Source organism: Lacerta agilis, chromosome 8, assembly GCF_009819535.1.
Source record: "Lacerta agilis isolate rLacAgi1 chromosome 8, rLacAgi1.pri, whole genome shotgun sequence".
NCBI lineage: Eukaryota > Metazoa > Chordata > Lepidosauria > Squamata > Lacertidae > Lacerta > Lacerta agilis.
In genome coordinates, this window is record NC_046319.1 from 49,262,799 (window position 1) to 49,286,238 (window position 23,440).

General features: G+C 48.1%; 2 protein-coding genes across 10 annotated transcripts in view; one reads left to right on the plus strand and one right to left on the minus strand.

Moving 5' to 3' along the window:
• Positions 1 to 13,660, plus strand: part of SF3B3 (splicing factor 3b subunit 3) — a 32,677-nt gene extending 19,017 nt beyond the window's left edge. For all 4 annotated transcript variants that reach the window (XM_033157312.1, XM_033157313.1, XM_033157315.1 and 1 more), the window contains exons 14-26: positions 73 to 228; positions 1,186 to 1,329; positions 1,934 to 2,056; positions 2,763 to 2,917; positions 3,855 to 4,029; positions 4,553 to 4,758; positions 5,241 to 5,397; positions 6,197 to 6,322; positions 7,468 to 7,680; positions 8,341 to 8,439; positions 10,892 to 11,035; positions 11,908 to 12,012; positions 12,947 to 13,660. In XM_033157312.1, coding sequence (XP_033013203.1) covers positions 73 to 228; positions 1,186 to 1,329; positions 1,934 to 2,056; positions 2,763 to 2,917; positions 3,855 to 4,029; positions 4,553 to 4,758; positions 5,241 to 5,397; positions 6,197 to 6,322; positions 7,468 to 7,680; positions 8,341 to 8,439; positions 10,892 to 11,035; positions 11,908 to 12,012; positions 12,947 to 13,087 — 1,944 coding nt within the window. In that variant the 3' untranslated portion in view covers positions 13,088 to 13,660. The remainder of the gene's footprint in view (positions 1 to 72; positions 229 to 1,185; positions 1,330 to 1,933; positions 2,057 to 2,762; positions 2,918 to 3,854; positions 4,030 to 4,552; positions 4,759 to 5,240; positions 5,398 to 6,196; positions 6,323 to 7,467; positions 7,681 to 8,340; positions 8,440 to 10,891; positions 11,036 to 11,907; positions 12,013 to 12,946) is intronic.
• Positions 13,661 to 19,221: 5,561 nt separating this feature from the next.
• Positions 19,222 to 23,440, minus strand: part of MTSS2 (MTSS I-BAR domain containing 2) — a 58,495-nt gene continuing 54,276 nt past the window's right edge. For 4 of the 6 annotated variants that reach the window (XM_033157330.1, XM_033157326.1, XM_033157329.1 and 1 more), the window contains 4 exons: positions 23,263 to 23,328; positions 21,933 to 22,109; positions 20,774 to 20,939; positions 19,222 to 20,493 (listed from right to left, as the gene is read on the minus strand). In XM_033157330.1, the coding sequence (XP_033013221.1) occupies positions 19,730 to 20,493; positions 20,774 to 20,939; positions 21,933 to 22,109; positions 23,263 to 23,328 (1,173 nt within the window). In that variant the 3' untranslated portion in view covers positions 19,222 to 19,729. The remainder of the gene's footprint in view (positions 20,494 to 20,773; positions 20,940 to 21,932; positions 22,110 to 23,262; positions 23,329 to 23,440) is intronic. The other 2 variants (XM_033157328.1, XM_033157327.1) reach the window with 1 other exon arrangement.

Genomic DNA, 23,440 nt, shown 5'->3' on the forward strand with positions numbered 1-23,440 from the left:
TCTGAAATGGGTCTGGTTTTGCTAATCCAGGTGTGACTTCCTTCCTCCATTGTGCGTTTTTTTCCACACCAGTCAGGGCAGCTGAATGAATACACAGAGAGGAAGGAGATGTCTGCTGATGTGGTGTGCATGAGCTTGGCCAACGTTCCCCCAGGAGAGCAGCGCTCCCGGTTCCTTGCTGTTGGGCTGGTGGACAACACTGTGCGCATCATTTCCCTTGACCCCTCTGTAAGTGTTTCTTGAGAGTTGCTTGCCTGTAGCTAAGCCTTTGCTTACCCGAATTAAAGTATTGTAACCAAAACTCCCCCCCCCAAAAAACTGAGTGAGAGGAAGTTCCAAGGGGCTGTCCTTCTTTTGGATGTGAGAAGGCACTAGACTATGACTTTGGTTTGTTTCCTAATATGAAAGGAGAGCATATTGGAAGCAAGCAGACTCATAAAGTGGGCAATATAATTGTTGTTGCTTCGACAGAAATCCCAAAGCATGGCTTACTCCTCCAGTCCCCCAGTTTTAGCTGACTCCAGTTGAACTCCTAGCATGCACTTTTTCCAACCCAAACTGCAGTTGCTTTCTCTCCCCCACCCTTCTTTTTTTGATATCCCTGCCTCTTAATTTGAAGGTTCAGGCATTCCAAAGGGCTTGATGCCAGTAAGGAGCATCAAGCCTCTGGTCAGGCTTCAGTGGCCATATAATAGGTCAATTCAGAATAACCAAGGTATACCTTGTACACGAGCTTTCTCCAACCTGGTGACTTTCAGATGGTTTGAACTACAACTCACCCCAGCCCTAGCCAGTTTGGCTGAGGATTATGGGAGTTGTACTCCAAACTTTTGGAAGATACTGGGTTGCCTGAAAAAAGGCCAGAGCTAAAAATGATTCTTTAAAAACTTCCTCAGATGAAATGAATCTTCCCACAGATTGCTCCAAATGGAGAAACACTTTGAGCTGGTTGGCATAATCAACATTGCCATGTGTTGCTTCAGTCTATCTCTTCAGACTGATGGGTGATGTGGTTGAATGCCCTCCTACATAGAAAATTGGTAGGTTATACAAAGGAGAATCCAGCCATTTACAGTTCCCCACCTGATGTCTGAAGTGGTTTGGGGTAGTATCAAAGACCTTATGTGTTATGCTTTGCTCTTTCTCTCTGCTTTAGTAATGGTGTCTTCCTTTTCCTTCCCTTAGGACTGTCTTCAGCCGCTGAGTATGCAAGCTCTCCCTGCCCAGCCAGAATCACTGTGCATTGTGGAAATGGGTGGAGCTGAGAAGCAGGATGAACTGGGAGAGCGGGGCTCAATTGGCTTCTTGTACCTGAACATTGGCTTGCAGGTGAACAGTTACTGCCCAGAACCTTTGCTAGATCCTTGATATATGGGATTGGACCAGGTGTTGCTGCATTTGACTGCACTGCGTGGGAAGCCATACTCTTGACTTCGTACAACCCTATAGAGACCCGTTCCACACACCCTTCCAGAAGGCCTGCCAGAAGGGAACACTGCATCCCTCCTGCCACCTTCTTCACTCTTCCAGAGCTCCTGAGGAACGGAGCCCTCTTACGCTTGATTAAGGCAGACTCTAATTCCACTGTGAAGGGTACCTTCTGTCTGCCAGGGAGGAGGGTGAAAGTAGTAGAGCTCATCTTCCAGTGGGTCAGGGGTCTTTGTAGTTAGGTGGGGGTGAAGTGGGAGTAGCCTACACTTTAAGCTGTTTCACAAAAAAAGCCTTTTCTTAGTTTGTTAAAGGAGGAAAAAGCAGCTTTGTAGCAATGTGCTTAATTTTGTACATGCCAGAGAGAACCTGGAAATAGTAAGACTTCCGGAGAGCAGCTGAAGATACATTGGTATTCTGAGTTCATCTGATGCCTCTTTTTCTCTCTGCCTGCCCTTGTCCCTTTCCCCCCACCTTGCTTTGCTCATCTGCCCTTGTAACCCAGAATGGTGTGCTTCTCCGAACTGTCCTTGATCCAGTTACTGGTGACCTCTCTGACACAAGGACCAGGTATCTGGGCTCGCGCCCCGTGAAGCTCTTCCGAGTCCGGATGCAAGGCCAAGAAGCGGTGAGTGAGCGGGGAATCAGAGGAGTGCACTCATGAAAAGCAGGAGGGGAGGAGCAAAAACTTCAGGAGACTGTGAATCTGGTGACTAAGATCTTTTAGAACTTTGGGGTGGGATGAGTTCACAACTAAATTCCTTGTTTTCCGTCTGGTACAGAGGGAAAATACATGCTACTGGATGGGGTGTGAGTGAGGGGAGAAAACAAGGGTGTTGATGAAGCCAGGGGAAGGGAAATATCTTGGCCTGCTTCTGGGTCCTGCTCATTTTAGCTACTTGTGGGAAACGGAGGGGGGCATTAAAGAAGGAGGAAGTACTCAAGGTCCTTTGTTTGCCTGGCTCTTGCTGCTGTAGTCATTGCACCTGATTTACAGAGTGCAAGGTGTTTTTGAAAGTTGGTGATAAAGTAGCCAGGCTTGCGGCCTTAAGGATCATATTGTTGTAGAGCTGGAAGGACCCTGTGGGTCATCTAGTCCAACACCATGCAGTGCAGGAATCTCAATTTGGCCCCCTCACAACTTCTCTTATGCTGCTGGCTTGGGGACTCCTAGAGCCTGTAATTAGCTCTGCCCTGCCCTGCCAACAGAGCCTTTGATTGTGGACTGCTAGGAGAAGAAGGCAACCAGCTTGGTTCCCAGAGGTGTGAGCTGCTCTGTCCCATTTGCTCTTCTCTCCCTGAGTTCTCTCTCTCTTCTTTTCCTCCTCCTCCAGGTGCTGGCCATGTCAAGCCGTTCTTGGCTGAGTTACTCCTATCAGTCCCGCTTCCACTTAACACCCCTCTCATATGAAACGTTGGAGTTTGCCTCTGGCTTTGCTTCAGAGCAGTGTCCAGAGGGCATAGTAGCCATCTCAACAAACACACTGAGGTTCGTATCAAAATGCCAGCGGTGGGAAAGGAAACAAATAATGGAACCTATTTGCCTTCTCTCTTGGCACATAGGACTGTCTGTCTGTCTTGCTTGTCTGCCCCAAGCTCCTTCCTGTGCAAAGAAGGGGCAGCTGGTGCCCAAAAGGGTTGCCCTGAATGCCTCCTTTCTACATGACCTTGCATGGGTAAGGTGGCTCACCCACTCTGCGTTGAGTGGCTTGATCTGGCCTCCTTCCCAGTTGCTCAAGATGGGAAGGAGAGCTGTACATGGCAGCCACCCACCCACGGCAACCCACCCGAAGCCTGACTGGTTGTTGGGAGGTGATTATTCCTTGGTGGTAGCCAGTCCGTGGAGTGTTCACTTCAGAGGCTGCTCTACTTTTCCACAAAGCATCAGGTGGTTCTGAAATAGCAGCCATGTTGGTTTTGTTGAAGGTCTACTTGATCTCTCTTCAGGGGCAGCAGGCAGCTGTCTCTCCTGATCTTGAATACTAAAGGAGGTTGCCTGGCATGCTGATACCCACAGACTTTCCTGCATGAAGCTCCATAGAATACAAAGTACTGTGAATTGGCTGTTGGGTGGTCATTGTAAATAAGCCTGCAAAAGTAACTAGTCTCTAGCCATCATGCAAGTGCCCGTGAATATGCAACACTCTTCCTTCCTCTAAGCAGACTGAAGGAGGAGGGACGCAAGGACCCTTTCCTCCTCTGCCTTTCACTCACACATTCATGGAGCTCCCAATCACTGATGGCTACCACGCAAGTTGTCAGTTTTCAGGTTGAAAAGCTCCCGCATCTGCTTGATGGAAGGTGATTCATGTAACAGGTGCCTGCCCACCAGGGAGGCTCCATTGTTTGGCCTGGATGTCCTTTTAGTTCCTTTAAGGTGGCTCACTGAGATAAGCTTAATGTCTGCAACTTCTTGGCTCCCACAGGATTTTGGCCCTGGAGAAGCTTGGAGCCGTCTTCAACCAGGTTGCCTTCCCGCTGCAGTACACTCCTAGGAAGTTCGTCATCCACCCTGAGAGCAACAACCTAATCATCATTGAGACAGACCACAATGCTTACACTGAGGCCACTAAAGCCCAAAGGAAGCAGCAGATGGCAGAGGTAACATGCCTGGCTTCTGCCTGGGGCCCAGCTCTCGCCAAAGAAGGGCAGGGACAGGATTCTGTGAACTGGGGCTTCTTTTGCTGCTGCTGCACTTGGTGGGGAAGTTGTTGCAACACAGTGCAGAGCAGTGACCCCTTTCTAGAGAGGAGACTAGTCTGCTTTTGTAACCCATGGAAAAGCTCGCTCACTTTCTGCACCTCAGTTTGGACTGCCTAATCATCATCATCACAAGAAGCAGTGATGGCCACCAACTTGGATGGCTTTAAAAGAGCATTAAACAAATTCATGGAGCAGTAGATTATCAGTTGCCTACTAACCATGATGACTATATTCTGTCTCCATTGCCAAAAGCAGCATGCCTCTAAATGCCATTTGTTGGGAGTGACTTAGGTCCTGCTTGGGCTTCCAAGAGGCATCTGCTTTGGCTACTGTGAGAACAGGATGCTGCCCTGGAGATAGGCATTTGGCCTGAACCAGCAGGCAGCTCTTACAGTCCTTTTTGCCCCCTTGTGCCTTGCAGGAAATGGTGGAAGCTGCAGGGGAAGATGAGAGGGAACTAGCTGCAGAGATGGCAGCAGCGTTTCTGAACGAGAACCTTCCTGAGTCCATCTTCGGTGCCCCAAAGGCAGGAAATGGACAATGGGCGTCTGTTGTCCGGGTGATGAACCCCATCCAAGGAAACACTTTGGATCTAGTCCAGCTGGAGCAAAATGAAGCTGCCTTCAGGTAAGGAACAGTGTCTGCACCACTGAAGCAAGTTACCCTTTTGAATGCTGCCCTTTCTGCTAAATAATGGAAATACTCTTTATACCGGGTCATACTTTGGTATACTTACTTTGTTCATACTTGAAGTACACCAGTCAAACCAAATATTTACTTATGCTGTTGTTGCCAGATGACTCTAGAATCTAATTAAATATAGTAAAAATGTGGTCTACCTGAAGTTGTTTGGGGTCTTGGGGCCGATACTTGGCAGTCATTTACCATGATCTGCTCAGCTGACAACGGCCCTAATTAAATCTCATTCAGTTTGCGTATTGCATTTCTATGCTGCTTTAGCACAAGCAAATGGTACAACATACTCTTTGCTGCTGCCTTCCCCCAAAGTGTTCTCTCTTGCGCTTTGTTGCTGTGAAGCAACTGCTTCTTTTGCCTTCCCAGTCTTCCCTTGTCTTGTCAAGTAACATTATCATTCTGGCTCTCTACAGTGTGGCAGTGTGCCGATTTGCCAATGGTGGTGATGACTGGCATGTTCTAGTGGGCGTAGCTAAGGACCTCATCCTGAACCCACGCTCTGTGGCTGGAGGCTTTGTCTACACCTATAAGTTGATAAACAGTGGGGAGAAGCTTGAGTTCTTGCACAAGGTGAGAATTTCCTCTACTAGTGGGTTGGAGGGGGAGGAATCTGGGAAGATGAACATGGATGGGGTTGCCAAGAGGCTGCTAATATGTACTGATGAGACCCAACTCTTTGGGCCAGAAATCTCTTGGTTGGGAACAGAGGACCATCACTGCTAGTAACTACTCCACAAATGGTTTTCCTTCTGTCCACAAAACAGCAACCATATCAAAAATCACATTGGATTTTTCCCTGTGTTTGCCATGCAAAATGTATGCACATTGCTTGCTGCCAGTGAAATTTGAGCAATAATAATGGTGTGACAGTTGCAGTTATCTAATGGACATTTGAAGCAAAACAAGCATAGACCTGTGAATGGGTCATTTATAGGTGATCTGACTTGAGCTTTTGCAGCACCTGAAGGTGGTTGCTGAATACTTTGGCTTCTGTTGGCGTGGAGAAAACCAACAATGTACAGAGCACTGCAAAAGTTGAATTCGCCCTCCTTGTTGATACCTAGCAGCCTGGACCTGTGTGGAGGCAGGTTATTTTGTTGGGCAGCAGCTGGACTGGGAGGCCCCTTCCTAGAGGCAGTTTGTCCTTGTTGGTTTGCAATGTCCATCTCTTCCCCAGTGGATGCAAATGGGTACTTGATTCAAGTGGGCCCCAAAACTCACTGTTGGTGGATCTGCATCCTTTGCCAGGGCTGAAACTTACCCATCCTTGCAGTGGTGGGGCTTCATCTATGAGGTGAGGGTACTATTAATGATCTTTGTTTTGTCTGCTTGACAAAGGCTTCTTCTCTTTCATTTTCTTTCTGTTCAGACCCCTGTAGAGGAGGTACCAGCTGCTATTGCCCCCTTCCAAGGCAGAGTGCTCATTGGTGTGGGGAAACTCTTGCGGGTATATGACTTGGGCAAGAAGAAGCTGCTCCGGAAGTGTGAGAATAAGGTATTTAGAACGTTGTGTGTGTGTTTGTGTGCGCAGATCTCCTGGATGTTGCATTTCCTAAGACAGACATACCCTATCGCTTTTAACAAATTTGATTGAAACCTTTGAACTTTTTTCAAGTTCCAGGGAAACATTCTCTTGCCCAGAGCTTTGGCTTCCTTCAAAAGAAGTTACCCTAAATTGCTTAAGGGGCAACTCTTCAGGGCTGTTTCCACCCTCTCTGTACCTTATTATATTTCACTGGATAGATAATCATTTTCTTTCCCTTTGGAACAGAATTGAGAATCTGAGGTTCAAAGGTGTGGTCTTGTGTTTCTGAAGCTATGGCCTGTGATTCACATAAGGTGATAGTTGAAAGTTTTGGATGTTTTTCATAGTCGTTCCTGACACCAACTTTATGATGGTGTAGTGAACCGTCTGCACAGAAGGGCACAGAGCAGCTGGAACCCTCCAAATGTTTTGGACTACAACTCTCATCAGCTCCTGTCAGCGTGGTCAGTGGTCAAGGATGATGGAATTCGTAGTTCCAAATATCTGGCGGGTGCTGGGTTATAGAAAGTAGAAATAGGAAGATTTTCCTATTTCACATACAGTGGTACCTCGAGTTAGAAACGCCTCAGGTTACAAATGCTTCAGGTTACAAACTCTGCTAACTTGGAAGAGTTACCTTGAGTTGAGAACTTTGCCCCAGGATGAGAATGGAAATTGTATGTCAGCGGCGCAGAGGCAGCAAGAGGCCCCATTAGCGAAAGCACGCCTCTAGTTAAGAACAGTTTCAGGTTAAGAACGGACCTCTGGAACAAATTAAGTTCGTAACTAGAGGTAACTTTTCCCTTGTTTATTTGGCCTTCTGAGTATTTCTAGAATCAGGAGAGCTACCTAGAATGATGTTAGCACTGGTTCTTGGTGCACATTCAGATATAGAAAGTGATCACAGATAAGCAATGTCCCAGCTCCCCCTTTCTCTCTTAGTTTTAGAAAGCTACAGCTGTTGCACTATAAATGATCATAGCCTTGCAGAGAGATGCCAGTGATGTTCAGATTTCATGTGCATAGTGGCTCAGGAAGGGATTTGGGGGCTTGCCTTGAACAGCTTCCCTTTTTTGATTTTTGAACTGCTTTTCTGAATTGCTGTCGCTTCCCAGCACATTGCCAACTACATCTGTGGGATCCAGACCATTGGGCACCGAGTGATTGTCTCAGATGTCCAGGAGAGCTTCATCTGGGTGCGCTACAAGAGGAATGAGAACCAGCTAATCATTTTTGCAGATGACACCCACCCTCGCTGGGTCACCACTGCCTGCCTCCTCGACTACGACACAGTGGCTGGGGCTGACAAGTTTGGCAACATCTGTGTGGTGAGTCATCCTGAAGGCAGCCAGGAAATTCCTGGGGCACATTTGAGAACTGTCCTGCTGTCATTTTGATTCCCTGATGCGGGAGATGCCAGTGAAACCCCAGCCTTTTGCTTTTGCTAAGCACCATTTAGCTGGTGGCCTGTGAGACCTTTCTGCCACACCCACACACTGCTGTCATGGGGGGTGGCAACTTCCTCTGGACAATCTTCTGCCAAAGTGCACACCTTGTGACTTCTGTTAATGGAGACATATGCTTGGTTGCTCTCCATTTGTGGCCTGGATCACAGTCAGCCCACAGCTAAAAACAGACTGGATTTATGAGATTGTGCTGGTGCATGCTGCTGAAAAGTTCTTGCTCTGCTCCTCTCCTGCTGCTGCTGTGGTGGCTTGTTGTGACTTCCAGACCTCAGCCTGTTGGTCTGTTTGCTCCCAACAAGCACAGGCAATGAGTCAAGAACAAACCTTTTCTAACTCTCATGGTTTGTTTGGGAGAAACATGCTGTGAACCCAGGTTGGGGCACTCAGTATGGTTTGATGTGACATGCAGAGTGTTTGATGGTTTGGGCTTTTCTGAATTCATGCTTACAACACCTTCCAGTTATTCCTGTTTGCCATTAAGGCCACACGTGAGTTTGACACTCTTGATGCCTCCTCCTGTAGGTGCGGCTGCCACCCAACACAAATGATGAGGTAGACGAGGACCCAACTGGAAACAAGGCGTTGTGGGATAGAGGTCTTCTTAATGGGGCTTCTCAAAAGGTAACTTTGGTGTAGGGAAGGGGGTGCTTCCTCAGGTGAGAAACTGGAGGCTCTTTCTAGTTCTCTGGTTATTTATTAACTTCATTACCTGCCTTTTTCTGGAACTGGCAACTTCCTTTTTAAGAATATATAAATCTGTTCGTAAATCTACTGATTAAAAACATGTTACGGTGAATTGGTTTTTAAAAGCCAGAGTATCCCCATGGAATTAATAACAAGACTGTCTGCTGGTTGGAACCTAAAAGGGCTTTTGAAATTAACTTGTGTGTCTACATAAATGCAGTGTGGAGCAGAGTTAAACCCCTGCATACAGTTAAATTGTACTGTGGTCAAGCAGATGCCTTTGGAGCTTTGTAATTAGGGTTGTTTGTAGTTGCTTTTTGTGCACAAAGGAATGGAGATTTTTTTTAAGTTCACAGAAAAATCTCTTCCGTGTTCATGAAATGCTATAACATGATACAGGCAAAACTTTTGTGATTTCCCCCTACTCTGTTTTGAGAAGTTCATGGGGATAGGAGGGACAGTTTCCCTTTCCAATAGGGGAACATTGGACCCCTGTTAGTTAAATGAAACTTGAAACAGTATGGGGGAGAAACTGTTAGGTGTGTCCTACTCTCATGTAGGACCCTGGCAGAGACACATGCCCAGCTGGCATGTTCTCTCCCTCCTGGTTGATTGGGAGCTTCAAAAGCTTTCTTCAGCCAGAACATCACAGTGACTGAAACCAAGAACCATCAGCACACTCAAGGATCTGCAGAGTATTCGCAGTTTGCGTAACAGAACCAATAGCACAGCATTTTGGCTAATCTACGTTTATTTACATATAGTACACTCGGAGCATTCTGACTTTGCTATCTGATGAGAAAGTGGAAGGAGCTAAGAGAGAGAAAAAACAAAGGACAATAGTCCCACTTCACGGAACACAGTAACACAAAACATCCTGTCTCTGTCACTTCCCGCACTGTGGAATGAAAACATACACCATCATGTGATAGACAACAGTCTTATGACTGCAAACACGGAGCAGGAATCGCAACAGAAACAACCCAGGACAACATGACCCCATCTAATTGTTGAGCAGTATAGGGAGTATGAAGTGATTCAGGTTTGCTTAAAAAAGTTTTGCAAATATTTGAAATGCACCCCTGTTAATGTAGGAGAGGTAATCCTCCAACACAATTTTATTTTTTACACTTATTTTTCTGCTTTTGGGGTCGAAAGTCCTAGCAGGAAGTAAATTTTAAGACTTATTTCAACAGCCCTCCTGTTTTTTTCGGAGGGGGGTAATTTAATTGACACTGCATTTTAGAAATGTGAAATACTGTAGTGATGAAATCCTGGGCTCATAATGGAAGGGGTCCAATGTACTCAGTAGCCTAATAGCACCTCCCTCCCCAAGCATTACACATAGGAAATCACTGTGTTTTGGGTTTTAAAAAAAAGATTTTTATATAGGAAATCACTGTTGCAAGTTTGCATTATAAGTGTGTTTAGAAATGTCCTCACCAACCATTGGATGTGATAAATGTAGGTTTTCTTTGATGGAAATGAGATTGTCTGGATTTAATGCATTATCTTAGGTCACCTGCTGAAGTCTTGCTTCTTACTTTCAAAACAAAATCGAAAATTCTTTCTAGTAGCACCTTAGAGACCAACTGAGTTTGTTCCTGGTATGAGCTTTCGTGTGCATGCACACTTCTTCAGATACACTGAAACAGAAGTCACCAGATCCTTAAATATAGTGGGGGAGTGGGGAGGGGTATTACTCAGAGGGTGGTGGGAATGGGTGATAGGCTGATAAGTGTGGAAAACCTGTTGACGACTCTAAACGGCTGCAATTAGTCTTGCAGGGAAAGGCAAGGGGTGAGATGGCTAAAGATGGCTTTGTTATGTATAATGAGATAAGAATCCAATGTCTTTGTTCAAACCAGGTTTCTCCATGGTTTTAAGTTTGGTGATTAGTTGCAATTCAGCCACTTCTCTTTCCAGTCTATTTCTGAAATACAAAGAAATTTCAGAAATAGACTGGAAAGAGAAGTGGCTGAATTGCAACTAATCACCAAACTTAAAACCATGGAGAAACCTGGTTTGAACAAAGACATTGGATTCTTATCTCATTATACATAACAAAGCCATCTTTAGCCATCTCACCCCTTGCCTTTCCCTGCAAGACTAATTGCAGCCGTTTAGAGTCGTCAACAGGTTTTCCACACTTATCAGCCTATCACCCATTCCCACCACCCTCTGAGTAATACCCCTCCCCACTCCCCCACTATATTTAAGGATCTGGTGACTTCTGTTTCAGTGTATCTGAAGAAGTGTGCATGCACATGAAAGCTCATACCAGGAACAAACTCAGTTGGTCTCTAAGGTGCTACTAGAAAGAATTTTCGATTTTGTTTTGACTATGGCAGACCAACACGGCTACCCACCTGTAACTTCTTACTTTCAGGCAGAGGTGATTATGAACTACCATGTAGGGGAAACAGTCCTGTCCCTGCAGAAGACGACTCTAATCCCCGGAGGCTCTGAATCTCTTGTCTACACAACCTTATCTGGGGGCATTGGCATTCTGGTCCCATTTACATCACATGAGGTAGGAAGTTCTTGTATGATGGAAATATTAAGAGTTGTTCATCTACTTAGTGCAGGAGCACTTAATGCCCTGCGGCAGTGACAGTGAGTTATGGGAGGATGGAAGAAAAAAGCTGAAAGGGAGGGGAGGCTATTCCACTCCCTCTTGGCTCTTCTTTGTGTGGATCAGAAATGGATCTGCTTTAATGCACATACTGAGCTTGGCTGCTTTTGGACCTCCTGAGCTGCCTATGGCTCTCTTTGCTCTCTGTATCTCTCCCACCCCCCAATGCATACACTGATACCTGGCAATATAATGTACCCTGAAAACCTTTGCTGACACAGGTGACATCCACATTTGCCAGTTGGTTCTGCCCATGAGGCATGACCGAAATTTTATTGCATGACAGAATGAGGCAGAGCTAAAAAGGAGTGAGTCTGGTGCCACAGTTCTGTTGATCTCCCTTCCCCAAAATGCAGAGGGCTCATTCTAGGACAGGGGTCAGCAACCTTTTTTCAGCTGTGGGCCGGTCCACTGTCCCTCAGACCATGTGGTGGGCTGGACTATATTTTGGAAAAAAATATATGAACAAATTCCTGTGCCCCACCAATAACCCAGAGATGAATTTTAAATAAAAGGACACATTCTACTCATGTAAAAAAAAACCCGCTGATTCCTGGACAGTCTGCGGGCTGGATTGAGAAGACGATTGGGCCGCATCCGGCCCCCGGGTTGCCTACCCCTGCTCAAGGAGGTTTGTTCAGGTGGCGTGTTGTCAACCAGTGTACCAATCACAGCCACTCCTCTTCTCAATGCTGGCACCAGGTGTGGCCTGACACTGCTGCTTCCAGCTGTTTTCCTTTCCCTTTGATTTTGCTCTCTGCTCTTTTCAGGATCATGACTTCTTCCAACACGTTGAGATGCATCTGAGGTCTGAACATCCTCCTCTCTGTGGACGAGACCACCTCAGCTTCCGCTCCTATTACTTCCCAGTGAAGGTAGGCTGAGTTTGTGGGTCTCTGCTATGTGTCCACCATATGCTAGTAAGCACTTGAGCTCTGCTCATGGGCAAAAGTTGCCAATGGGAAGGCCAAATTTTCCCCTGCATTTTACGCTTTGGTCAGAGCATCAGCTGAGGTTGCTGGAATGGCTTTTCCAGGACAGGGTTCTGCTTGCTAAGAAGGGTAATCAGCAGTGGGGCCTACGTGATTCTCTGACTTTTTCTTTTTCACAATCTGGGTGGTTTGTCTGAATGGACGTTTATCTTTTCTAAGTGATATGTATAGATTTCAAGCCCCCTCCCTGCGATTCCCTATTGCAGTTCTCCCTGGTGATGGTAGCATCCCGTTAGAACTGACCTAGGTATCAAGGTGGGTCTACTTTTTTGGGTGGAAACCATGTGTTTCTCTTGGGTCACCTGTACATCATGGATAGGGCAGCACTGTCCATGGTGTCAGAATTCGGTTCCCCCCCCCCATGAACCTGCATTTCAGGAAATGCTTCTGTGAGAACGAGGAGTCGTGCAGCAGGTTATTTATGCATTAGCACTGTTAATGCTGCAGTCTGGAAATGAAGACTTATCAGTGTAGCTCTAAACCTGCAAGTTTACCACATACCAAGCCCTGGGGTGATCTTGTGCAAGACAGTTCGAGTTTTTTTTTGCTAGGGTTTGCTAGTTCCACCTCCCCCCCCCATCCATGGACTTGTGGACACCCTCATTTTTCACTTTTAGGCAAATGTTTGCTGAACACCTGTAATTTTTTAAAGAGAGAGTTTGCTTTTTTTTCATTCTGTGGTGGAGAACCTTTGGGCACTGTTGGCCTCTTGTTCTGTGTGCTTTGGGTCTGCTTTCTGTGCTTGAGCCCATTCCCTCCTTCGTTCCATGGAGTGCAGCTTCTAAAATAGCCCCCCACCCTTTCTTTCTCTTGCTAGAATGTCATTGATGGGGATCTGTGTGAGCAGTTCAACTCCATGGAGCCCAACAAGCAGAAGAACGTGTCTGAAGAGCTGGACAGGACCCCACCAGAGGTGTCCAAGAAGCTAGAGGACATCCGCACCCGCTATGCTTTCTGAGGGGCCTCTTCAGGGACGTGGCTGGGACTCCTGTTCCAAAGATGTTTTGAAGGGTATGAGCTTTTTTGGCCAGTTGCTCCCACTTTGGTACTCTTGTTTTCTTCCAGAGACTTGAAAGTCCAACCATGTCATCAACCTGTTCTGTCCATGCTGTTCCAAGAGTTGGTCAGGTTCTCCCAAGTGGTGAGGCCTCCCCTTTCAGGTGTGCTTCTGGCTCCACCCTTTTTACAGTTTGGGTGCTGCACCTACTACCAACCTGCCCTTGGACAAGGCCCTGGTGCCCTTCCCTTGTCAAGTGAGCTAGCTAGATGAAGTCCCCTTTTCTGAGTTTGTAAGATCTGAACACAGGGACGTTAGGGCTCTTCCTCTTCCATTAGCCAGTGTCTGGGAAGCCTTGTGGGCATGGCTGGTGTAATTTTTCCATCCTGCAGTTTTTATCTCTTATGTTTGTAAATATAGTCTTGTACCAAGTTAGCCTTTTGTCTGTTGAAGAGATGGCCTGTGTGAATCTGGCCATAGATTTTTCTTTTTAAAAAACCCAGCATCTGGATTAAAGGTTGGCTGACAAACCTGTCTGGTGACTTCTCTCGTGAATTTTACCTGCTCCTGGGGACAAGAGCTAGGGAGGAGCTCTGCCAATGGCACATTAAATTCATGGGAGGATCAATATTGTCATTCATTTTTAAATGATGCACTTCTTACCCTTTTGGCTGCAGAGGAAAGCCACATTTCCCTGCACTTGCAGTGTCTCTGGTATTCTCCATTTACTGTGCTGTGGAAGACTTGTTCAGCCCTCTCAGCTGTCCTAAGAAGGTTTATGGTCAAGGTCTCACCTACCCCACCCTACCCCTTCAGGGAAGATAACGTTGCTGTTAAGTTTCCTCAAAAGAAAACCTTTTGCATTTCCTCCCTCCGAGCTGCATTACATGTTAAAGACAGATCTCTTTGTTTCTATGGTGGGCTGACTACTAGTTCTAAATGTAATAAAAGGGATTGATTCATCCCAGTCAGCCTGGCCCAAGTCAGGGATAATGGGAGCTGTAGCAAATACTTGGGAGGGCACTGGTTCCTGACCTCTGGAGGACAGAGTGCAGATGTCTGTAGAACTTGTGACTGGCTGCAGCTCCTAAATGCATATACTTGCTTGCAGAGATACAAATGCCCTTCAGATGTTTAGTTCAAAATCTGTTGGCTGCTGAGAGATCAGTGTGATTTTAATAGTCATGAGCTCAGAGATGGATTCTGATTTCCCCTCAAAATAACTGGGTTCTGGGAGCTGCTGGTGACTTTGCCAATACAGAATCTTAAGTAATGATTCCCTGCAAAGAGTGCTTTGGGTACCTTTAGTTGAGTTGCAGCTAGAAATACAGTGGAACTCGTAGCACTGCCCCTTGGTGGAATGGGCTCTACAGAGAACTTATGAGCAGTATTTTATTTAAGCCCAAAGCCAGGTGATTTCAGATCTAGAAATTGGGCCAGGCTTTCTGGGTCTCTTTCAAGAGCTTCCTTGTGCTTCAAGTTGCTTTTGTTTCAAATGTCTTCGCTGAACAATTACTTTAAAGTGCTGTTTCTCCTTCCATGTATTGGATGTGGGAGTTCTGGATTGGATCTCCTCCATTTCAGAAGTAGAACTAAGCAAATTCTCTTGTCAGCTGAAAATCTCTATCTTTTGGCTTTGGGTAGGCTCTGACGTGCTTTGTCAAACTGCCACACTGGACCTTTTCTGTCTCTAAGAAAAGGAGAGCCCATCAGAAGGGAGCCAGCAGTCAGTGAGTGATTGCGGAAAAGGGAGAAATCTCTGTCTGGTTGGGAAGAGTCTTGCCCTCTTAGACAAAGCCAGAGTGGAGCAGTGTGTTGCCTTGGGAGGACTGCTGCTGCCTCACTAAGGTAGGGGGCTGGTAGAGAAGCCTAACACAGCCCAGCCTTGAAATGGTTCAGTGATTAGGGGTGGGGATTGATGTGAAGGGCAGCTGTCAGTGACAAAGACTGTGGTAAAGCTTGCTGTGGGGAAGAACTATCTTCTATGCTGCTATAGTGGAAGCTACAGAAATAATACCCCTCAGACATCACCCATGTTGCTTCTCCACATACACAAGCAGGCACACTTGGATACTAAGCAGTTCTTTAGATTCTATGGGCATGGAAATGCTGGTTTCTTGCTACAAGGTGCTGGAATTATGCAAATGGCTGTGAGAATAGGGTTGGAGATTGATGCACTGACTGGCACTGAAATTGGCAACGCCTAGCTTGTTTCTCCTAGTCCAGGGGCTGGGGCTTTAGAGCAAGAAAGGCCCCAGAAGGCTAAAAAACAACAACACATGCTTATTACTTTCCATTTGAGAAGATAGAGAGGCAGCTATTGATTGTTACCTCCACTGTTAGAGGCAGTGTGCTTCTGAATACCAGTTGCTGTGAATCACACATGAGGAGTTTCTATTGTGCTCTGCTTTTGAGTTTCCTACATGCATCTGGTTTGTCTCTTCCAGCGGGGTGGGCCTTTGCTACAATCCAGCAGGCTCTTCTTACGCTCGTCTGAAATACACCTTAAGACATCTCTCTAAGAACCCCTACTGGGCTAGAACTATAGAAGATGGTGCGTTCTTTGTTTTAAAAAAATACACTTACCTTTCCATTTCTGTAACCATAAATTCAGAATTGGAATGGCTGGGACAAATTTGTGTTATGATTCCAGGAGGGTTACAGGTAGGAAAACCACCTGTGGATGATGTGTGCCTGTCCTGAAGCAACGACTGCTTTGTTCCTCCTAAGTGCAGGAGAGTAAGAATGGGTGGGATGGGGTGGGAGGAACCAACTTGCATTAAGTACAGTACAACTTTTATTAATACTGGAATCTTCACAGTGCATTCGTTACTTGTAGCAGTGACTATTTTAAATGAAGGAAGAAGGGAGAGGATAATTAACTTTAAGAATGAAAGAGGGTGGGTGGGTAAGGCCAGGGCTGCTAGCAAAGGGGGGGGGGGGTAGGGAAAATAAATTAGAAAAAAAGAACAAGTTAACAGCACCAGAATAGTTAACATCAGTTGAGAGAGACATTTTAAAGGTTTTTTTTTCTCTGTACAAAAAATAAAAATGAAAAATAAAAAGCAAAATGCAAACATTTCTCACGCATTGTCACTGTTGTCATTTCTGGCCATGACAGGGAGGAGGGGGGCACCCACAGAAAGATTGGTTGGTTAGAAACTAAACTGTTATTACTACGACAGTATAAGAGTTAAGGAGGCTACAACGTGACACCCACGCAAGCGCACATAAGACGTCTGGGCTGTGGGGAGGGTGGAGGGGACTGCTGTGGCTCTATGTACAACAACGACAACACCAGGCCCTGCTGTGCCTTGCAGGGGCTAAGGATGGGGAGATGGGGGGGGGTGGATCCAGCAAGAGGGAGCAGGCGAAGTTGTGCTTTCTCAGAGCTGGGGCCTTGAGTTGGCTGGTTTGGCCACCTCGTGTATTCACCACCGCAGTGTTTTGCTCGTGCCTCACCACACAACACTCAACGCTGTGCACAGCTGTGCTCTCTCTCTACTTTAGAAAGGGTGGTTGTCCACCGTGCTGCTGCTATGAGAAACTTGGTGGCATCTCTCTTGGAATAATTGTCACACGCCCATCTTTCATTTTTTCTTTGCATGGGTAAGCTCTGTACTCTAATGCCTGGCCAGTCCAAAGAAGCCCCTAATGTCTATCATGGGCTCTGCCTCCCCCACTTTAGCCACCCCATATGTGCTACATCTGTGCTGTTCAGTGATCCTTGGATACTCAACAATCCCAGGAGAGGAAAGCAAGACATGCTCATTCTTGAGCCCAACAAACACAAAAGGTGGAGGTTATGCAGCGGGGACCGTTTAATGGAGCTTGATCTGTAAAGCATGAGACTCTTAACCCAGGGCCAGGCCCCATGTTGGACAAAAGATTTCTGCATTACAAAGGGTTGGACTAGATGACCCTCATGGTCCCTTCCAACTTTACAATTCTCTGATTCCTTCCTAGTCAAGCACAGGGAAAGGCCTCTCCCTCTTTTCCCCTCACCTTAGACCTTCTTAATTCCTAGCCACTGACTTTCCCCATCACTTTCTCTTTCTTTCAAGACTGTCCCCTTTCCCAACATCACTTTCCATTTGCCAACAGAGCTGATTTCTAGACTTTCTGGGACAATATCAGGGTGAGCACAAGGTAGATCCAAGTCTCTTGCACTCTCCAGATCTGGGTATAAGCAGTTGTTAAACAGTTGCATTACATAACTAATATAAATTAACTCAATGAATTTATCCAAACCCTTAACAAGTTGTTTCTGCGGGGCAGAATAGGCAGGTATGTTCCAAATTTGGGGGGCAGGTGGAAGTAAGCAAAACAGTTTAAAAAGGTGATAGGCACAATTTGTATGTATGTTCCTTCTGACTACCTGGCTTGCTTGCCCTAAACTCCTGCCCTGCTGAACTCTTTAACTCCCATCAGGCCCAGAAGCTGGCCTAGCCCATGTTCAGCATTGATGGGAGTCTTAATAACATTGGAAGGTGAAAGGTTCTCCATCCCTGGCCTAAAACAGTGAGAAATGTGGATATTCTTATAGCAGCTGCATGGCCCAATCTGGAGCTCCTGGCTGGGAGCTGCAATCCAAAATGGGGGAGGCTGAGTGATGATGCTGTGCATTCAACAGATGCTCCTTCAGCTCCAAGCCCAGAGGAAGCAGCTGTGCTGAATATTCATCTGGTTATAGATCTGGAGGCCAAAACCAGAACAAGGGAGCTGGTGTGTTTCTGTTAATCCCCTCTTTCCCCATTTTAAAGCCTGCTTGTGGCAATTCTTTCCTCACTTTCTGCTGGGGCACTTTTTTTAAAAACAGCAATGGACTGTAATTTCATGAGCAGGTCAGGGTGAATCGGGGAATCGTACCATGAATGGGATGTGGTTGACCGTATATCAGATCTGGCTAAGCAGTAGCAACATCACCAAAGGTAAACGAACCAACAAAGAGGGTTGGTTCAGCTATTTCCCTCTCTGCAGATGCTTTTTACCCCTTTCAAAGTATCCACCCAATATTGACAAAATGGGGCCCCTTTTGATGCTGTCAGAAGAGGCACTTTGCTACACACTCACAGGTTTAGTCATAACTATACCCATACCTGGCCAAAACAGGCTCACATTGGAAAAGGCAGAGGACACTGCCCCAGACCCAGCACTCCACCTAACTCAGCTTTGCCTAACAATGCTTGGCAGCAGCTTCCCGCAACAAAGATATTTCCTATTCTTATCTAGAGATGCCAACAGTTGACCCTGGGACCTTCTGCATGCCAAGCAGATGCTCTACCACTCTGCTACAGCCTTTCCAGTGACACCAGAACTTGTGATCATCAGTTTGACAACCTTTGGCCTTGCCAGATGGTTGTAGGAGAATTCAAGAGCAGACACCCTTGGTCTTTGCACACACCCTGCTTTCAAAACCCTCTAAGGCCCTCAATTACCAAAGTCCTCCACTACCATCCACAAAAAAGGCTTCTTTTGCCCCTATATCCACTTAGCTACAGCTATTCCAGAGCAACAGCTGTCCACCTTCAACCTTTCCATCACTGCCAATTCTGCTCCCTCCCACCCACCCACCCACCTTCAAGGGAGAACCATGGGCACTGCTCTTACCAAAAGGTTCAAGCCCAGTCCTGAAGTGGCACTGAGGGCAGGTCAACAGCAGCCCAACCCTCGACCTCTCAGATTACAAAGCTCCTAGCCCACTTGGGACGAGCGTGCAATCCTCTTCCCGAATATAACTAACCTGCCCACTCTGCTCCCAGTGGAGCCACAGAGGAAACGGAGGCCGATAAGTCTGTGGCTGCGACTCAGCCTCTTGTTGGGGGGGGGGGGATTGGGCCCTCCTGCCTGGTGACATGCCTGCAGGTTGTCCACTCCCTGCCCCTTGCACCTCCTCCTCCAGCTGTGCATTTGGGATCCACCTGGGAACACGAGAGGCTTCTGGGATTGTTCCTGGGGGTGTTAACAGCTGCTTGTAAAGTCAGTCTTGAAGTAGCTGATACAAACAGATGGCAAACAGAAAATAACTGGAAAGACAGACAAACAGACAGACAGAGAGCTGTGAAGGAAGGATTCAGCACAGGACTAACAGTGCATTTTTTTGTCCGGAGGAGGTGGGTGCTCTCTAGGAACGGCAGCCTCCATTTCTTTGCCATGTGCAAGTGTGTCGGGGTGTGTGTGTAGTTTATACTAAGAACACTGTAGCTGCTAGATCCAGTTCAGGTTTTCACTTCTCCCTGACAATCATGGAGCAAGGGAATGGCCTCCCTCATTGTGGCGGGAGCAACAACCGGTCTCTGCAGGCCAGGATGAAGGAAGGTGCAGGAGGGGAAAGGAAACCTGGGCAGGGCAGCAGATGGAAAAACAATGTGTATAAAAGAGGCTCCAAAACCAGTTCAGTGCCAGGCTGTGCCCGTGCAGGTTTGTTAGCAAAGGCATACAGATTAGTCTCCTTTATATCTAGACTCGTGACATGATCTCCATAAAGTGGCTTTGCCTTTTGTGGTTCGTTTACTTCTCTTCCGTTTCCCCTGGTTTAGTCCTGACTCTGGTTGCTCTCCAGCCACAGGGTGGGCACTGAGCAGGCGCTGGGGGAAGAGTCCATCACAAAAACCGGGGTGCCGACCTGTCATTGGTGATGGTCCTGCGAAGGCGCACCCCACGCCGGATGGCCACCAGCATGTCTTCTGCCGGAGGGTCGCTGGAGGCCGCCGGGGGAGGAGTGGGTGTCTCTTCCCCGGGACCGAGGGCAGAGACCCCCGTGGGGAAGGGGAACTGGCCCTCGCCAAGGGCGTGGGCACTGGCCACCAGCTCCCCAATCTTCTCCACCAGGCTGTGCCGGTTGGCTGCCAGCTGCTGCTCCTCCTCCTCGGTGGAGAGGTGCTTCCCGGCGTACACAGAGATCTCCATCACGTTGCTGCCCCAGGCGGTGTTTGGCAGGCTCAGCCTCTTGGGCGAGGCTTTGGCAAAGTCCATGGCGCTTGGTGAGGCATCGTCAGTGTAGAACACACATTCCTCGCTGCCCACCCGGGTGGGGCCGGTGTACCCAGGGGAGTCAGGCACTGTCGGCGTCTTGACTGGGACGATGGGGGGTCTGATGGGAATGGGGCCGGCGTTGGAGAGGGTTCGGCGTACCGTGGGCTTGGTAGAAGGTGTGCGGCGGATGGTGGCCACCCCAGGCGTGGCGCCGGTGGGCAGGGCAGTGCCGGTGGGCAGGCCAGCAGTAGAAGCAGGCCGCTTGGTCTGGATCATGCGGCGGTAATTCTGTGCGATGTTGCTGTTGCGAGGGATAGTTGAGGATTTGTCGAATTCGCTCTGGCTCTCCCCTTCCATGTCGCCGTTCACGGAATAGCAGTCGTAATCTGAGCCTGTGGAGGCGACAGATGGACAGGGTGGGTGTCAGCATTCTCAGTTGGCAGGTGCAGCACAACCAAGCAGCCACTGCTGCACCCCCTGCACAACACTCTCCACTGTAAGAGATCTTTCATAAGTATATATTTTGATTCTGTTAAAGTTTCACTGATATATATAACCTGTGTCTATTTTAGTTGTAAGCTGCCTTGAATCCCATGGGGGGGGCAACTACATTAAGTAAAACGCCATCTCCCCTCCTTCCCTGGGTGCCAAGAAGCCCATTGGCAGAGATACCTTGCGAAGGGATGGTGTCCTCAGAGCAGGAAGGAGTGGTGGTTTGTGTGCTGTAGCCGCTGGAGTACTGCAGGGAGTCCCGGCTACTCTTCTGGTGCTCAAGACTCAGGCCTCGGGTCAGCACCATGGCCAGGTCACTTGCGGCTGGGGACACCTCCTCCCCATGCTGATGGAGAAACAAAATGGGGTGGGGTGGGGAGTGAGAGGTGCGATGAGCTGGTCTCAAAGCAAATGGCACCCTGGGCTGTAGGAGATGACACCACGTGTGTGCCTGGGCCAGGCCACCTACACCCAAAGGTCAGAAAACATTGATGGAAAGCAAGTGGAGATGGGGAGATAGGAGAATGATCAAGTTATCTCATTCCCCAAAACTATGTTGGCCATGAACACAACACCTGCAGCAGGCAAGCAGCTGGTGCCATGAGGGTGGTTAGGCTGGATCTCTCCCAGGCTAACACGCACGCCCCAATTCCACATGCCCCCCATGAGCCCCTCATCATTTGTAGCTCTGCACAAGACAGGATGTGCAAAGAATTCCCATTTCTTTTGTGTGGACTGGGGGGACGGGACGGGCGGCTGAAGTGAGGGGGCTTTGTGGGGCAGAGGCAAGGTGGAAGTGGGAGGAGGAAAGTGACACCTAAAAGCAGTGGCCAGCCCCCCCCCTCCCTCCCATGGCTATTCCCTAGTGACTCGCATACAGCAACTGGTGAGAGTAGGCATCACGTCTGCGAGGGTCACTCAAGAAGGTCCCTCACCAAACATACGAAGTATAAGCAACAGACATGCATCATTCAATTCCTCCAGGGCTCCACAGCCCCATCAGGGCAAAGGGCTACACAGGAAGCTGCTGGCATGCAATGGCATGCTGGGGGTGGCAATTTTTCACAATTCATATGAGCAAAACCCATCAACTGCAAAACACTTCTCTGACAGAACCTCCTCTCCTGCCCTGAAATTCCCTTCTGCACTCAGCTCAAGGATGCCAGTTGCTATTTGGATAAATCTCCTTCTGGAACAAGACATGCAGAGGAGGTCCGGGTCTTCTCCAGGGAGTTGCCTCTCTCCTAGCTAAGGTTTGGGACAAATAAGTGCTCCATCACCTGGGTACCAAACCTATTCCAAGTTCCTGTCCACCCGGTCTCCCATTTTGACACTATACCTTGGCAGCAATGGAGGCCGGGGACATGCGGGGCCTGGAGCCTTCCTCCAAGCTGATTCCTGGGTATACCAGGCTGGTGGAGCCTAGCTCAGCTTCACGGAGATGCTCTACGCGGTCCTTCCTTCGCTGCAGTGTGCTTGCCACTGGCTGTTCATAGAGGCTAGCCTTGGACCAATCCTGCAAAATCCAAGAGGAGATGGGTAGGACAGCACAGCTGGGGCCCCAACATCGGGCACAGCAGTGCAAAGTCAGGTGAGTATGGAATAGGGCAGAAATGGGAGATGAGACTGGATGGAGAGGGATTGGGCAAGGGGGTGGGGAGAGAGGAATTGGCAAAAGGGCCACCCCAGGGCAAAGAGCAGGGGTTGTGGCAATCACAAAATGGCTCTGCCACCATTTTGCTCTGTTGGGCTGGTGACGGAGAAATGCCCTCTTGGCTTAAAAAGGGTTTCAACAAAGATAGGAAAGGTGGAGGCGCCAAAAGTCAGGTGAATGCATCTTCCCTCTTATGGAAAGTGCTATATAAATACTGAGTGTTCAAAACACAGCACATTCAGTTCTGCGTGATCTATACAATGGTCCTGAAAGGCAGACTGCTGTCTAAATGCACTCAGTGAGCTCATGGCTGATCTGAGAATGGAAGAAGGACTTGCGGGCCAGGGCTGTTCTCAGACCCCCCCGCCCCCACTTCACTCACACCAAGCCCTATGTGGTGTTTGTGTATGGAAAGCAGTTCCTGCCCCAACTCAGAGAGATGGCAACACAGGGACATTGCAGACACTTTTTTGGGGGGTGGGGGAAGGCCAGTGGGTCAGCTGAGGAAAAATAGTTCATATTCTGCCATCCCAAAGCTGTCCTGATGCAGACTTCCTGTGTTCATGAAGCAGCAAGGAGCACTTCCTGTTTCCAGAGCACTTTGATGTGCTCACAATGCCAGTGTGCAAGAGGAAAGAACGGCTGCTTCAGACAGCCTGATGGGTTTGAGCTGGGGCCACAATCCCTGGGACTTCATGCTGATGGGAGCCTTTGCTAGCTGCACCTAAAAATGCTGGGATGGGAGCCTGGCTGGGCTCAACCATTGAGCATATTAAATGACATAGAAAAAACCCCCAAAACAGAACGGAACTGGTGCAGAGCAGAGGCTCTTGCTCCTGAGTGACCTCTGCAGCATCACCTCCATTGCTTTCCAGAGGGGAATCCCTAGGCTGCTGCTGGAAGATTAGGCTTGGATCCAGAGCCAACAGAGCCACAGAAGGCTCCTGTTCCAGCTCTGGAGCAGCTGACTCCCCTGGTCAAAATCTCGGAAACAGACACACCACAATATACACACCAGGCTAAGGCTTCTTCTGGAGTTTCCTTCAGTCCTGGCCACATGAGCTACATTCAGGGGTTTCCACTGAAACACAGTAAGAAACCATGGTGAAGAGAACCCAGAGCCCACGCATGACCGCTGCACACCCAGCCAACCTGCAGGGGGTGGGAAGGGGGCGGCCCGTGGCAACCGGCTG